This window comes from Heliangelus exortis, chromosome 9 (genome assembly GCF_036169615.1).
Source record: "Heliangelus exortis chromosome 9, bHelExo1.hap1, whole genome shotgun sequence".
In the NCBI taxonomy this organism is placed as follows: domain Eukaryota; kingdom Metazoa; phylum Chordata; class Aves; order Apodiformes; family Trochilidae; genus Heliangelus; species Heliangelus exortis.
Window position 1 is genome coordinate 15,002,400 of NC_092430.1, and position 13,456 is coordinate 15,015,855.

Consider the following 13,456-nt stretch of genomic DNA (forward strand, 5'->3'; position numbering starts at 1 on the left):
GAATATGTGCAATATGACTCAATATTTTGCTCCAAATTAATAAAATATGGCTGTGCAGCCAGAACCAGAATCTGACCTTCCATTTCTTTTTTTCCCTTCAGAAAAAACCTGAAGACATTTGCCCATCCTTGATAGAGTCTATATCTGCTGCCAAATCTTCACTCCCCCACTCAGCCACAATCCCAAAATAGGGTGTGATGCCTTTCCCTTTGACAAAGCCATAAGTCACAGTGAGCGCGACACACTCAACATTCGCCAATCATGAAATGAATTAAATGAAAAGAGCTCTTCCCCTCTGTTTCCCACCACTTCAGCACTCATTATTAACATCTCACATTAATTAATACAGGCACTAGGGAAGGAGATGATAAATTACAAAAACCCATTAACCTGATTCCATCCAAACTGGTGACATACGGCAACTCGTAGGTTAGACAAATCTTCCTTGCTGACGTGGGAGTCCTCATGTCTGAACTCTATTAAAGCAGCAGCCCTGAAGAAATATTGTTAATGTATGTATGTATGGAATGTATATCACCCTGCGTGGATGGTGCGTGCCTGTGGGAACGTCAGAATTCATTAGATCAGTCTGATACGAGATACATTGAACAGGTTCCATCTGACGTCTATTCCTGGGTTGTTCTGTCCACTCCCAAAGGAGTGAATCATATTGACAGGTTGAATTATAACTCAAGACATATTCTTCTCCCCTCCTCCAAAGGCCATTTGCAATCACGGCACATCCACTGCCTCTTAAAAGTGAGCTCATCTGGCACTGGGTTGCACTGAAGCCCTCCACGGTGCCTGAAGGGAGGATGCTTTTGGGTGGTGGGAACACGGAGAAGATGTGGTCTGTGCAGCTGTCCCTTGGAGTGCTAACCATCTTGACTGTGACTGTGTATGTCCCATCTACACATGGAGAGCCTTTTCTACTTCAAGGTAAGCTGGAATACAGACTAGTTGAGACAGGTAGATCCTTTTCTTTCTGCTTTGCTCTGCTGCTTGCCATGGCCATGCAACACTTCCTTATCCATGAAAGAAAATAAAATTATCTTTGAGCTATACTAAACTCTCAATTAGCATGGGTGTTGTTCATATTAGCATGAGCTAAAGCTGTCCTTCTGGTCTGCAGCTGGCTGTGTGACTCTTTCTGCTAATCAGTAAAAATACCAGACCTGGTGAAATCTGGTAAGGGTAGCACTTTCGCTCTAAAAGAAAATTCCAAGGAAAAACATTAAGACAGCAGAGAGTAGCAGTTCCAGTATGCACCATATGATATTTGACAGCTCATAAATGTCAATAGTAGGGTGCTGCTGAATTTTTTTATTCACAAAACTTCTTTTTAAATGTTCTTCTCCCATAATTTAATCTTCTCTTGAACTTACTCTGCAGGGAAATGTCAATCATTAATCTTCTTTCTTAAAGAGACTTGGCAGTAGAAAAAAAAAGAGTAGCTAAATATAGCCTTGAAAATAACTTTGCTTTTCAAATGATTTTTCCTCTTATATCACCTATTTATTTTTGTAATGACAACCAAAACATTCCTGAGGCTACTCTATCTAAATACTGCTTCTGTTTAGTTTTTACTAGAGTGTTTATAGAGGGTTTTTTTTTCCTGCAGCAAATCCCCCAAATGACTAGAAGTAGCTATTTTAAAGTCATAACTGTCTTTCAGACTTCGGAACGAGGTTAATAGCTCTCCATGCTAACTACAAGTTTCATGCAGCACGGAGCTCTGCTCACTCCCTTGCGTTTATTTCTAGAGCTCAGTCAGGACCAGAGGCTTCAGCCACAGCATGAGGCAGGGTTGAGTCTCACCAAATACTTGGAGCATCACCTTGGCCAGGGTCCCTCTGCTTCTTCACATTTATATGATTTTGACTTATGGAGCTGATTCCCACATACTCTTGAGCATCCTTCAGGCTCATCTGGTACAATGTTTTGTCTGGGGTATCAAAAATAATTGCACTCATCCAATCATTGCCATGTGAGGCTGATGGCTATACAAGACCATTTTATCCTTTCTCACCTCCTTGAAGAGAGTGAGCAGAGATCCTAAAGATCCTGGAAGAAGAGAAAATAAGGTTTTCTATGTAATTTCTTACTATTTTCCATGTATTCTGCAGGTACTTTCTAGGGCTCTGGAGGTAAGGGGTGTTCAGAACAAAGATTTTGGGGAATGGCCATTCTGCTTGTAATGTCTTGCTCCCATTCTGTCATTCTCATAAATAAATGCAACATATAAGGTTCAGATGATCCTGGAAATCTTTTCAGCAGAGCTGGAGGGAGCCTTCAGAGCTCTGACTAGTCCCATCTCCTGTGTCTTCTGGTTTCTACTGAACCCCTGACCTTCACAACCATTCATTTGAGGGCATAGCCACAACCACTAAAGCAAAACCAATAAGCAAGTTCTCAAAAGGGCCTCATGCTGAAGCCTGAATTGCTCCAGAACAGGAGCATGGGGAGGTTTTTACTGGAAAACAGAAAAATTCTGCATGGCCTACAGCTACTGTAAGAGGGTTTCTTGGGAATAAAGGGGCTTGCTTTAAACTCCTCCACTCTGGCTGTGTTCAGGAAGAGTTCCTTAATATCAATGACAAATCAGAGCAACTCCATTGCTGAGTGGGTGCAGGACAAGACTACAGGGCTGCAGGGCTCTCCAGCTGTGTTACCCACATGTCAGCCCTCACAGGGAGTGAATTCCCAGGTCTATCAGCCCTGGGAAGATAGATGGCGTGAGGGAGGGAGCACCTGCAGTTTTGAGAAGAGAATCTCCTGGGTTTCTGTCTGGCTTTGCAGTGGTATCCAGTACATCTGCCTTGCACAAGGGGTTGGGACTGTCTGAATCAAGGTGATGCTTCTGGTTCTCTGCATCCAGCCATGCTGATGAAGCTGCAGTGACACTGGCCAGCAGCCCAGAGCTGACAGGAAAGGCTTTCCCATCCTGCACCCTTTCCTCTGCTGTCCTCATTGCCTGGACATTACTTTCTGTGCTCATTCTCCCACTGCCCTTCCACCCTGGCAAAGTGCTGACTGGACACATTTTCCTTCTGCTTCTTAGCTTCTGTTTTAATGTTGGGGGGTCCACTCTTTTTGTCACTAGAGATTGAGACAGGTGTGGTTTATGTGCTGCAGAGAACCGAGTCCTTCCAGAGAGAGGAGATACAAATCATGAGGACACTCTTCTGACTCTGCTTCTTAATAAGAAACTCTCATGGCGGAGACCGGAAAATATTGGTAAGCAAAGAGGAGAGGAGATCTCAGCTTCTCACAGCTGTGTTTGCATGAATGCAAGGATCTATCTCCTCAGGTTCTTCATATATACCATCTGCTATGAAAGTAGAAGCACCCCGTACCGTGCCTACACATGATTAATGTCAGATATTCTCTATCATGAGGCTCCTGGATTTGCTTTTGCAATGTGATGTAAAGCTGCTGAAAACCATGCACCCTAAACCCTCAGACACTGAACACCAAGGTGCCAAGGGAGCATGTGTGCATACAGAACTAATAACAAGAGATGCTGCCAAGACCATGTACCCTGACATCCTGGATACTATGTCTGGGGACTTGGGAGTCACCTCTCCACCCACACCCCCACAGCCCTATATGCTGTTGAGATACAGCTCCATGTTAAAACCAGCAGGGTAAGCACACAGGGCAGTGAGGAAGCATCAAGATTTTGCAGAGAGTTTACAACTGAGATCCCTTGGTTCAGGGGTAGGCTGAAAAACAGTAGTAGAAGCCCCTGCTGCTGCTGGAAGAGGTTGAAACAGCAGGATTTTCCCACCCAGAGGCCAAGGACAGGCTTTTCCTGTGTTCTGTGAGCAGAAGGCAAACTTAAAGCCACTTCATGCTGCAAGCAGCCTTTGAACTCAGACCTGCTGAAGAGAAATTTGGGCTTTCCATGGCACAGCCCTCACAAGCACCATATAGGTTACAGGGGTCAGCTATTCTCAAGGCCACCACAGCTGGGGGAGGATTTGGGCCATTAGTAGTGATCTTGGAGCAGGAAGCTGCCCCTTCCCATTAAAACAGCTCTGAATGGTACCCAGCAAAAATTTTGTTATGAAAATCCATTCATCAAAATCACTCAGTGCTCTTCCCCAGCCCCTTGTTAATGCAGGGAGGCAGTGGTTAAACAATCCTGGGACAAATAAATAAACACAAATAAATCAAGTCCTTGTACTAACAAAAGCATTCTTCTTGCAGAGGGGATGCACTCAAGAAATTACATTTTTATGATTGGTTTATGGATTACTGCACTTATTACTCCTAGAGGAAAGGCTGCTTTCTGTGCCAGACAATTGAATATAATGAATCTCTGAGCAGAGCACAGAGGATTTATAGCAGGTAGTTTCTCAAGCCTTCATCCATAAATTAACTTCCTTCCCCCGGCCTGAGAGAATCTGTTCCAAATTTCTACCACTGCTTTTTTTCTATTCATAGCAGTCATTGGCCAAACTCACAGTTTGACACTTTGCAGAAAGTCAGACCAAAACAGGCATCTGAAACTCTAAACAGGGTAAAAATGTTAATAATAGTAGTAATAGTAGTAATAATAATAATAATAATAGCAATGTCTCTTTATGGCACTTTTCAGCTGTAGATATGCAGGCCTGGCTGCCTCTACCCCACTTTAGGGGAGTCTGCTTGAGGTCATTCCTGGCTGTGCCAGGAACTGAGACCCTTTCTCCTGATTCCCAGCACATCTCCATCCCATCTCTCATACCAAGCCCTGATGCAATAGATTTGCTTAGGAATGGTTTTTTTATTCTATTGGCTGAAAATCTGTCAGAAGATATTCAGGATTTTTCGGCCGAATTGTTTCCTTCTCAAAGGAGAAACTGAGAAGGCAGTCAGCTCTTTCTTGGCACCCTCCTGCTCATTTTCAAATGTTAAAAAACTAAAAAAAAAAATCCCAAGTCTGGCCATATTTCTGTGTGCTGGAGTTTTATCTGAAATCAGAAGGAATTATGTCCTAAATCCCCTTGGAGTTGCAGACCAATGTCAGCTGCCACATTAGGAGCAGACAAAGGAGGCAGTTCCATTGCTTGTTTTTGGCTTTCTTGAGGGGCCCAGCAGGAACATTCTTCAGCTCTTTTCTGGCTCTTCTGCTTATTTTAATACATTTTTTCCCAAACTGGAACTTAAAAAACAGCTGGCCATTTTGTGTTCCCCTGCCAGGAGAACTACTGTAGTCACATCACTCAGCTTTGACTGAGGTCATTTTGTCAAGGTGCTTTCCGTTGTTTCAGGTATCCTTTTTTAAAAAAAACAAAACCAAGCACTAATTGCTTTTGACATCAGTTTGAGTCTGCAATAAGGTGCCTCAGTCCTCAAGAGGAGTGAGATAGAAATCCTGCATCCTCTCCTGCTTAGCCCTCAGCTCTCTAAATCTGATCCTTGAAGCTTCTCCCCACGTCCCTGTGCTCTCCTAATATTTAGAAATGTGAGATTCGTGCACTCACTGCCGGTTTACCTGTCCTGCTGCTCCACTCTGCCAGTCCTTGTGTCTGCTGATTTAGAAGCAATAAGCTATGCTGGGCTACAGCTGCATCTTCTGACTTCTACCTGCATGGTAGAAGTCAGGGTGATGTGAGGATGTACAAGTCTTAAAGGAAGCAGTGGGAGTTCATATAAAAGGAGAGAGACAGCAAAGTCAATGTGAGAGATTTGCTGTTATCAGAACAAAAATTTGAAACAGTAGAGAGGTTCACCAGAGCTGGTATCACACAGTATGTGACCTTGTTGGGCCAATCCCCTTGAAGCCTGGTAAATGGTAAAGAAGCCTCCCTTGTAATGGAAAATCAGTAAAAGTTGTATGTATGCAGCAGAGAAAGCCTGCTTTTCTGTCACTGTTTCTGCTACCATAGATTTGGAGGTCACTAGCAGGAATTAAATAACCAGGTCTTTTCTTGCCAACTATGGAAGAGGTTAAATGAAGAGTTTTGGAATTTAGCTTGGGGAAGTAATGTGGATACTGACATTACTCTCTCTTCTTGCAGACTGGGAGCTTGCAAAGAAATTTGAAGAGCTTGAACAGGTGAGAGGAGCAAATGCACAGACACATCTGTGCATACTGGTGCATGAATAGCTAAACCATTGCACATACTGTCTGTATGCCCCAGTCTTCTAACTTTGCATCCTGCTACTCCTTGTTCTGCTACTACAGTGTGTGTAAACCAAGGGAAACAACTCAGGACTGAATACCTGCACAAGCTAGAAAGATAAAAAGAAAGTAAGGTTATAGACTAATGGTTGAGGTGGCTCACTCTGCCAGCAGTGAAAACCCAGCGAAAGCCAAGCCAGGAAAAAAAGCAGATGCCAAATTAAATCTTCACAGAAAAAAAAAAGGGAGGGAGAAGGGGGGGTCATGTTCCTTTCCTGGGCATTGCATCAGCTGTCTGCATCCAATAATGCATTCAAGAGGCATAGTCCTGCACACCTAATCCAGACGGATTTTTCTTTGGGCTCTTTACTAAGGGAGGCCCTACCCAGGGTCAGAGCCCTGCTGTGCTGTGCTAACTGTACACAGTTACAAGAGGAAGCCCCATGCTACACAGAGTTTCTGTGAACAGGGAAAGGTGAGCAGCAACTTTGACATGGCTCCAGTTGTGCCCCAAACCCACATTTGTAGCTACTACATACGGAGAAGAAACACCATGGACTTTCCACACTGTCACCAAGGGAAGTTGGTGAGAGCTGGGGAAAAGGGAGGGGAAGGACATCCCAGGGTAAGGGAGAAGCAATGCTCCCTGCTGCAGCAGGTGGATGCCTGGAGACCTCCTGTCCCACCACTGACTTGACTCTAAGTGGTGCAATAACCTTCTACACAGCCTCGTCTTTATATCTTGGGATTAGGGAAAGAGGAGAGGTTGCCCACACTGCTGCCACCAAACAAGCAGGTGTGAGTGCTCCAAAGAAAGATCCTCCTGGAACATTTCCGCTCCAGGGAAAGCCTCATTCTCCCCAGCAATGCTCTGAGCCAGGCTGCCTGTAGCTCCTGCCTCTGAGTTGCCCTGTCCTTGCCAGCATAAAATTATAGATTATATAATTTGGGGTGGAAGTGACTTCTAAAGATCATCTACCCCAAGTCCCCTGCAGTAAGCAGGGACACCCTCAACTAGATTGGGTTGCTCAGAGCCTCATCAAGCCTCACCTTGAATATTTCCAGGGATGAGGCCTCAACGACCTCCTCCGGCAACCACTGCAGAGCTCCTCATGATGGGTATTTGTTTACACCTGTGTTTGTTTTTAAACAGCTGGAGAAGTTGAAGGATCAACTCTCAACTGAGGAAGGGTCAGAGGTGGCCTATGCCTTGGAAAGTCTCTCATCATCCCAGCCCAAAAAACGCGGTAGGTTCTAGGTGGGGCCCTACAGCTGCCCTGTCCTGCTCCCACCTCCAGGGCTTCATTTTTGCAACAAAGATGGTGACAGCAAACAGGCCCCAAATATGCTGAAAAACAGGCGTGCAACTTTTTTAGCAGTCCTGGCTCTCTCTTGTCAGTGGCTGGCTGGTTTAGCAGCAGGTGAGAAGGACTGTACCCAACCCTGTCTGCTCTCCAGGTCTGCACACCCAGGAGCTCAGTGAAGGCAGTCAGTGTCGTGTCCCTCTGTTCAGAGAGGAACACAGGGTTGCAGAGCAATGAGAGCCTGTCCTGGAGGTGTTCTCTATAAACACATCCCCACAGTGCACCCGTGGCTTAGCTCTGGGCACAGAACTACTGCTGAAGGCATAATGAGGCATGTGGGCTGCATGCATTCCCCTCTGCCAAGGTCACTGCCTCTCTACAGAACAAAAAGGAACACTTGTTTGAGCTGCTGGAAAGCAGTTAAAAAGCAAGTGGAAATCAACCAAGAAGGCAGGGACCTAAGATCTGTTAAGTCCCCAAGCTTTGTCCAGTCTGTATGCAGTGCTCCTGCAAAGCTGCCCCTGACAAGCACATGGACAATGCCACCCATGCTGGCTTTCTGTGGCTTCCTTCATAAAGCAATGGCAGCTGTAAACCAGAAGCCACTGATGACAGATACGGCCCAAAAGCAAGAGAGCTAATTCTGCCCTTGTCCCACATGCTCTGTGCACGTGCAAGCTGACAACCTGCCAGAGAGCTGAGAGAAAACCCCTTTGTGTGAGGTTTGCTTAAGTGCTTAGGTGATCCTAAGACAAACTGCAATTTCTAAGCAACCCTGGAGGCTGTCGTTAATTTGGCTAATCTAATTCATGCCTCCACTGGTCTGGAAGGTTCAAATGTAGATAAAACTACTTCCTCTTGCCAGGTTTGAATCAGATTCTGCCAGAAATTAAAGCAGAGAATCTCTGCCTTCATCTAAAGTCCTTCCAGTTCGGGAGGAGTTCAAGTCTCAGCATGAGCACTGCTGATTCAGTTGAAGCTTTATCCTGAGATCCTGCTTTAAAAAACCAACCAGGTAGAAACACTTCCTGTACTTGACAATAGGAGACCCACACAGGGTTCAAAGAACAGGGCATGCTGGTGATAGATCTATTTTTTTACAACACTTAAAATGTCCATGCATCCTTCCCTAATATATTCTTCTTGGAAGACCCCACAGAGATCAATGTTATTTGGAGGACAGTTGATGGCAGAGCAATAGCTTGACTGGGTTTAAACAAAAATAAAAATCATTGTATGGACCAGATAAGGTCTCTCCATACCAGTATCCTGCTCTGCCAGTCAGCCACAGATGACAAATCTTGTGCCCATCTCTGAGGGAGACCTGCTGGCCAGTAGACAGGGAAGAAAAAGCTGATTCCTGATACTAATCAAGTGCAGCAAAAGGAAAAAATAAGCCCTTACAAATCAAGCAATATGGAAACAACTTTTAGACCCCCTCTTTACAGTATAAGCAGATAAGAGAAACACCTCCTAAAAGGTGTTATGAATTTAAAGCTAGTTATTGAGATGTGTCCAGAAACCCCAACTCTCTCAAGACATGGGGCTTTTGAAACCCACTCCAGGGCTAGAGTGGGAAGTTGTAAAAAGTCCCATGGGTACTAACAACCTTTTCTATTTTCCCTTCCCAGCCTGCTTTTGGAAATACTGCATCTGAAGGCTTGCCAGCACTGGAGGATGAAGATGAGCCCTTCCCCAAACTGCCTTGCTGGGTATTCATGTGTTAAGAATTTGTTGTGTTCCCTCATCATGCTGCTAACTTGGATGCTATTCTCCATGACTGAACCCCCAGCCAGGTCTAACAGGGACTACATCAGGAGCCAGTAGCCCACTACCACACCCCACTGTTCCTTCCTTCCAGGTTTAATCTACCAAGATCTTCTACTTGGAAGATACTTCCCAACTTTTCTTGCTGTCCTGTGTGTGCCACTCACTCTGCTCCCACTGTATACTCTTCCTCTTCTCACCAGGTCCCCCAAGGCACCAAACATTGAGTTCCCCTGAGTTGGGCCTCTGCCCACACCTGCAGATGTTGCTCATGGTGGTGTCTGAGTTTCCTATGCCTCCTATGACCATCTCTGTGATGACCCCACAGCCACTGCTGGGACAGGAAGGCAGCTGGGTGCAATGTGAGAGGGGAGGGGCTGCCAGCATCATGTCCTGTCAGTGTACACAGTAGGTTTGGGGGAGGACAGGCACAGAAGTCTGGATCCTTTGGATATCATTCCAATAAAAATTTTCTGTTGCACAGAAGCAAGTGCTGTTTACTTTCTGACCTCTTGCAGAGGCCCAAGGGACAGGACATTTCCCTTGATGTAGGCTCTTATTACATTACTGTTTCATGTGAAGTTTACTGTAGAAAAAAGGCTCCCATTAAAAACACCTTGCTATAGCAACCCAGGCCTGCTCTAATGTGCTTGAGGAGAAGCCCTTCCTTTTGATCAAAACTGGGAATGAGAGTTGAGTCTTCCTCATGGATACATGCAGGCTGTCCTCATAGGTCTGGACCAGACCCACTGATTTCTACCTGCTTGCCCCAAAGAGATGTTTTGAGAAGAGATTTTTGGCTCATCTGTCTGCTAAGTGCAGATTCTAGCTGGCTTGTTCTACTGCAGAACTATGTCTGCACCTGTCCAAAAGGAAAAGGTCACAATCCATCAGTGGTTCCTACATATAATCATTTTATGTTCAATTATTTACATTTATTTACCAAAACAAAGGACCACCTTCTCAAAGGTGTAAATTCAGGGTAATTCTTAGGGCAATTAGTATTAACTTTGAGGTTTCCAACAGTGTAAATGAGAGCAGAATCTGGTAGTCATAGTGAATGTGTGGACTAATTTTGAAAAGAACTGAACGGTGTCTCCAGCCCTGTCGAGCCACACTATTTAACTGTAGCTTGCATCCTACATATTATTTAACACTTTACCTCTCCCAAAACTGTAATTACTGTGCTACATTAATTGCCTTGGGATCTGGCAAGATAAGCACACTGATCACAGCAGTACCTGCTATGTGCTTTAACAACATGAAATCTATTCATCCTATTGTAGACCAAAACTGGCATCCATGGAATAAAACCAGCTTGCTTATATCAATGAGATTTAATGACATGCAAAATACAGCTTACTATTAATGTCAATTCTTAATTATTTCTTTGGTAGTGATTTAGACCACATTTGCCATTTCATCTTGCTTTTATGCAAGTGAAAAGGTATGTAGGAGCATAATTTAACATATCCTCACAACAGCATCAAGTTCAGGAAAAATAATAGCCTACTGCCACAAGAAGGATCTCTTTAAGAGTTTGGTACTCTAGCTGAAAAGAAGGTGTGTAACAGGAACTGCACTGGGTGCCCCAAGCTGGTGTTCAGTTTGGATGCTTTCATGTTGCAGGGAATCCCAGTGCAACGAAAGGATGGAGCAGCAGGCTCCATCTGTTCCCTGCTAGCTGGAGCCATGCCTTCCCAACCTGGTGTGATAGATCAGCCAGTCAGGAAAAGGAACCTGGGGCCTGTGGATATTTAACAGCTTGCTCTCATCTTAGACACAGGAACTCCCTGGAGGTCCAATGCACTATGCTGCTTAGCTGTGGGTTTTAGGCCACGTGATATGCTACATCTTATCAGTGCAGATATTTAAGTGCTTGTGCTACCCAAACTACCCCACTACTGCCTCACAGGCACTATATGCTGCTGTGTTGGCTGCTTCTGATGCAGTGATGAGTGAGTATTGAGTCAAATTCATTTACCAATTTGAGCAAAGGCAGTGATGCTTAATCTAGGCTCACCCTCAACATGTCACTGTAGAGGTCCTGTCCTTTCTGCTAAACATGCAGAACAGAAACCCTTCCTCAGGTGTCACCTCCACATGGAGGCTGCTCACACCTTACTCATGCTTGGACGGTCACCCTTCCTAAAGTTAATGACACACAGGCAATAATTACAGGGATTTCCCTTAGAAATTCTAATAGACTATGTTGATTTATTAGCAAAAAATCCCCACAGACATCTGAATGGATGTGGGGATCTGTGCACCAGATGCTGTAGCACACCCTCATTTCACATTTGTTGACCCCCATGCTATGCACAATGACCAAAGCTATCCAATACTGCCCATGAAAACAAATTGTGGCATTCAGACACCATCATATTTTAAATATCACCTGTCTAGATTTCAAAGACTGCTTTTTGAACCACAGGAGGTCTCAGTGTGCTTTGTGGTGGATGGGGCAGAGAAACAGAAAGCCTATTGCTCTCTCCCAAACAATCCAGTGAAGTGGAAGCCAAGAGCAGGACTGAGGCTTCCCACCTCCAAGCAACACCACCACAAACACTTCTGTTCTGCTTTGCCTTCTCATTACCTTTCATCACACAACTTACAGGCTTTGAAACCCCTCTTTATTTGTAAGCCCAGCTAATACCTGCCAACTGTTGCAATACCTGTGATCCAGTAGTGTCTTTGCAAATCTGCTGTGTTAGCATCAGATTTCTCTGATCTAAGTCTTCCCAAACATGTCACACAATGACTGCCCATGCTGCTTTTGACAGGCAACTGTATGAGCAGTCAAGTCATCACTTCCATAATCTGCCCGTGCCTATGGCTGCCCTGTAAGCAGGTTATCTGCAGACTGTCTGGATGAGCTCAGTGCTATAACTGTTTACTAAACCGCAGGGCAGGCTTGGGACAAGTGATGGCAGTGCAGAGGACAGGGTCTGGGCTTGTCTGGGTCTGCAGTTGTAGATTTGCCTCCAGCATGGACAGAAAATATTGTCTTCAGTCAGCCAGTCTACATACACCCACTCCACCCAGCTCTCAGAGTCTTCACCTGCAAGCTTAAAGGCAGAAAATGAGACAAAGGGAATGGGACAAGGGGAAAATCAGGGAGCAAAAGACCAAGATGCCTACATATGGATTTACATCCCTTTTGTCTTTCTATGACTTACAAGATCTTGGTCTGGAAAGCATTTGCAGCGCTTCACCTCACACAGAAGCACTGACAACTCACTCACCAAAGGAGGAATGATCACCTAACTCAGAGAGTGCTCTATTGATGGGGAAATCTAGAGGCACCTCTTGATGTGAGCCACTGACTTGTGCAGCTCCTCTCAGCAGCATTAGCCTTATTAGAGACATCAAAAAAGCCCAAAGTTTCTTGCAGGCTTTCTGTAGCTGGGCCAGTCCTGGTCTCAGGGAGGGCTGTCGGCAAGAAGAAAAACAGGAGCAGCCCCTGCTATTGCTGAGTGCTGGTTTGTCTCAGACATGAATCCAATGCTACCTGTCTTTCTGAGAGGAGCTGCTTCTCTCATCGTAGACTGAAATGGGGCAATTGCCCCAAAATCCCAATCCTCAGTATAGCTTTCATTTCCATTACTCATTGACTTCCCAAATTTTTTCTTTTAGCTAAAATCTGTCTGTATTTTCCCACATTTTGCTAGCCTATAACTGGGTGCTTTGTGCCTCATATAAAATCAGGAAATTATTGCAATTCTAAGGATGATTTCTATCCAAAAAGAACAATTCAAGGAATTCAGCTGACATAGACCAAAGAAGGAGCATGTAAGGTTTAGAAAAATATTAGCTAGGAATCCAAGCATTGAGATGTCAGCAAAAAGCTCTTTTCGGCTATATTGTATAATCTGGAAAGAAGTGAAAAACATGAAACAGGATTTAAGATAAACTTTTTACTCTGACATGAAGTGCAGAAGACTTGTTTACATTTTACTGAAGTAAGAAATTCTTGAACTTTTAGAGCTGGATGTCTGATTACACCCCATGCACTCATCAAGAGGCTAAAATAAGGCTTATGATTCAGATGGCCTAGGAAGTAGATGACTTCATATTTGGATGCTATCCTATGTTACACACAGGGTGGGGTGAAATGTATTAATCAGCTTAGAGGAGGAAACTACAAGTCTCACCACATTTCAGAATCTGCCATACAATGAAAATACGTCTAAATATGGTGTAAAGGTAAGAGAAAGGCTATTAAAAACATCAGAACAAATATTAAGGTATTGATGCAGTTCTTACACAGACT

At 44.5% G+C, this 13,456-nt stretch overlaps 1 protein-coding gene across 1 annotated transcript; it reads left to right on the top strand.

Annotated features, from left to right (window-relative positions):
* The first annotated feature begins 742 nt into the window (after positions 1 to 742).
* Positions 743 to 9,400, top strand: UTS2B (urotensin 2B). Its single transcript, XM_071752298.1, has 5 exons — positions 743 to 939; positions 3,136 to 3,237; positions 6,009 to 6,046; positions 7,266 to 7,359; positions 9,048 to 9,400. Exons 1-5 carry the CDS (start codon positions 816 to 818, stop codon positions 9,071 to 9,073), a joined length of 384 nt encoding a protein of 127 aa, XP_071608399.1. The 5' UTR covers positions 743 to 815; the 3' UTR covers positions 9,074 to 9,400.
* Positions 9,401 to 13,456: the final 4,056 nt, after the last annotated feature.

Bases quoted from the DNA above. Each gene is read 5' to 3' on its own strand.
- UTS2B (XM_071752298.1), top strand. From the start codon at position 816: ATGCTTTTGGGTGGTGGGAACACGGAGAAGATGTGGTCTGTGCAGCTG. The intron at 940-3,135 runs GTAAGCTGGAAT...TATGTGCTGCAG, and splicing joins AGAGCCTTTTCTACTTCAAG to AGAACCGAGTCCTTCCAGAG. The intron at 6,047-7,265 runs GTGAGAGGAGCA...GTTTTTAAACAG, and splicing joins AATTTGAAGAGCTTGAACAG to CTGGAGAAGTTGAAGGATCA.